This window comes from Cyprinodon variegatus, unplaced genomic scaffold (genome assembly GCF_000732505.1).
Source record: "Cyprinodon variegatus isolate N-32 unplaced genomic scaffold, C_variegatus-1.0 Scaffold992, whole genome shotgun sequence".
NCBI classification, from domain to species: Eukaryota; Metazoa; Chordata; class Actinopteri; order Cyprinodontiformes; family Cyprinodontidae; genus Cyprinodon; species Cyprinodon variegatus.
The window spans coordinates 31061-33846 of record NW_015151445.1 but is presented as its reverse complement, the minus strand read 5'-3'; the positions used below and the strand labels follow the sequence as shown (position 1 = coordinate 33846).

At 43.3% G+C, this 2786-nt stretch overlaps 1 protein-coding gene across 1 annotated transcript in view; it reads right to left on the bottom strand.

Annotated features, from left to right (window-relative positions):
* Window positions 1-2408, bottom strand: part of LOC107100605 (la-related protein 4B-like) — an 11949-nt gene extending 9541 nt beyond the window's left edge. The window contains exons 1-6 of the mRNA XM_015399154.1: window positions 2323-2408; window positions 2134-2238; window positions 1997-2045; window positions 1717-1853; window positions 627-730; window positions 428-535 (exon numbers count right to left, since the gene is read on the bottom strand). Coding sequence (XP_015254640.1) covers window positions 428-535; window positions 627-730; window positions 1717-1853; window positions 1997-2045; window positions 2134-2238; window positions 2323-2392 — 573 coding nt within the window. The 5' untranslated portion in view covers window positions 2393-2408. The remainder of the gene's footprint in view (window positions 1-427; window positions 536-626; window positions 731-1716; window positions 1854-1996; window positions 2046-2133; window positions 2239-2322) is intronic.
* Between the last annotated feature and the right edge of the window lie 378 nt (window positions 2409-2786).

Below are 2786 nucleotides of genomic sequence, written 5' to 3'. Positions count from 1 at the left end.
AATTAATATTCATTTAAATGCAATACAGAATCATAACATATTAAAAATTTTTCTTTTGACCTGCTGGTTTGGTCAGGACCAAAGGTGGACATTAGTTACTGTTATGTGGTGCAGTTCTTTTTCACCTCGTACATTAAAGGTAGTGAGCTAACTTGTGAACAAAGCCACAGGTGAACTTTGTTGCTCCTACTGGATAGAAATGATTTGAGCATGGACCAGGGAATGTTAGGTCAGATCGGGTAGTGACAGCTGGTTTGATTCTAACCAGAGTCCATTCAGAACTGGGCCGAGACCACTTCTAAAGGTGGGTTCCAGTCTGGTTGTTTGGTGCAAACTAAGGTTTCCTTGAGTGTTTTCCTACCAGCACAAATGGTCCAGAAAAAGAAAGAAACTGAAAATAGCTCCAGAAATGTCAGCTGTCTTTTACCTGTTCAGCATCAGCTTCTGATTTAAATGTGAGGAACCAGTTGTTATTCACGGCCTCACAGCTCAGAACCTTTGGCACGTCTTCGCCTTCAAACAGAGCCTCCACCTCCTGCAGAGCAGCAGTAACATCGAACAGACATCAGTAACCTGCCTCCCTGACGCACAGAAGAGTTAGATTGTAGGGAGAAGGTTGGACTAGCCTCTGGAGGTGTGGTGTCAGGAATCTCACGCAGGATCACAATGCAGCGGTTCTGTCTGGGCCGAACCTTCTGCCCACAGGGAGCCACCTCTGCCAGAGGAATGGCTGCCGTCCAGATGGGAGCAGGACATGTCAGAGGAGTAAACAAACACAGGAGCTTAATCCAGACGGAAGTTATGTTTTCAGTGACTAGCAAGCAATAAAGAAACATTATATTTCAAATATCCTGATCATGGTTTGACTTTGGAAAAACATCAGCCGTTTCTAAATGTGTACTTGTGCGTTCTCATGTGCTCGTGAAACATCATCCGCCTCAGCCCTAGTACTGTTCCAATTCACAAGAACAGCAGACCGAGAACGGACAATGTCCCCGGATGTTGTTCTCGCCCCTCCTTATTTACCCAGCATGCATCAGAGCAGACTTGTCCGTTTTTGAGATTGACAGCTGTCCCAGCATGCACTGCTGCAGCAGCTTTCAATGGAGCGCTCACACAGCTGAGAGTATTACCGGTAAGTTAAAAGTTCTCTTTTCTGTTGCCGTTGTTCAATAAAAGTACATTTTCGGATAATTTAAGGCGAGAATATTATACTTAAGCGTTACTACATATCCCATTTACTTATTTAATGTGTAATTTAAAAAACTTCCGAGGGTAATGGCAGCCAGGGCTAACCACAGCCCGTCTGCAGCAGCCCTCTCTAAGCATAGCCGTGTGTGAAGGACCGCTGCCTCTGATTGCGATTTTTTTGTTTTATTTGGAAAAATGTTCATTTGATTTGTGTTTATCTGACTGTGTTAATTATTAATCCCCCACTAAATTGAAAAAGTCAGAATATATTATTATCTAGAGACTATTAATAACAGGAGGTGAAATGCAGCTCCAGACGAGCGGGATGTGTAGTGACGCCACGAGTACGCTTCTGTTCCAGTTGACCCATAGTTATGCTGCGTGCTCCCGTTCTCCCCCAGTCCAGGCTTTCCTGTGTTCTTCTCAAGAAAATACTTGGCGAGGACACGAGTCCGTGTTCGTGTTCTTGTGAATTGAGAAATGTAAAATGCAGACACATTCATCTGAACTAAAACAGGCACCAACATTTGAGGATATCACAGATCAGCTCCAGGTCAGTGGTGACGTTCTTGATCCTATCCAGGGTGGCCAGAATGGAGATGGGGATGTAGTGGTCGTTATCCATCTGAGACTTCAGGTAAAGGTCGCTGCTCAAAAAATCCCTGAGGAAGAAGGGAGAAGTCAGTAAGGAACACTCACAGACTAGTTACTGCCTAATACCAGCAGAAACATCACACATATCTATTTTAAGGCCCAATGGTTCATTTTTCTTAGAATTAAACCCCACTGTTGTTCCACATGTTACCTGGTTAGACAGGACTCCAAAATGTTGCTCAGTTGTTCTCTGATCTCATCTGGAAGAAGGAAACCAAATGTTTTTATGTGTGTGTGAGAATATTTGTTGCCGCTGGCATAAAAAGGACTGATTTATCCCACGTTTACCGGTAACCAGAGGCTCAGGGAGTTCTTCGTTAACCAGGGGAGCTTTAGACGATTGTTCCTGATATTCAGCATCATCTTTACCCAGAACCACGTTCTCTTCAAACTCTAGAAAAGAATAATAAAACACTATTGAGACAATATTTAGGCAAAAACATAAACCAGTTGATGTGGAGGGGAGCCACAGTTGACCTTGAAGGCTCAGGTCGTCGGGGGGCTGGAAGGACGGGTCAGAGACGTGGAAGCTGAGGCTGGGATCCATCCAGACCTCCTCTTCAAGGGCAGCGGCAGCTTCCTGAAACAAAAACCCACGTTTAAAATGAATCTAAAATACATTTAGATTACTAACCTTTCAACCCTTCTGGGTCAGTTTAACATTTCAGAGTTTTACTGGTTTGAAACCACCTTACTGGTCAGAATTTTTACACCATTAGGATTCAGCTTCAGCTCTGAGATCCACAAAGTATTGAATGTGAGTTCAGTTTGGATCCATCTGTTTCTTTTCACCTTTGGCTCATTCTTACTTTTTTTATCCTTTTATTCTCTGTAAAGAACCTTAGTTAAGGGAAATTTGCTTTTAAATCTGCTGTTTATAAGAACTCTGATTGATTTTTATGGTTTAGCTCAGAGGTCACAGATTAGTGGACCGCGGTCCA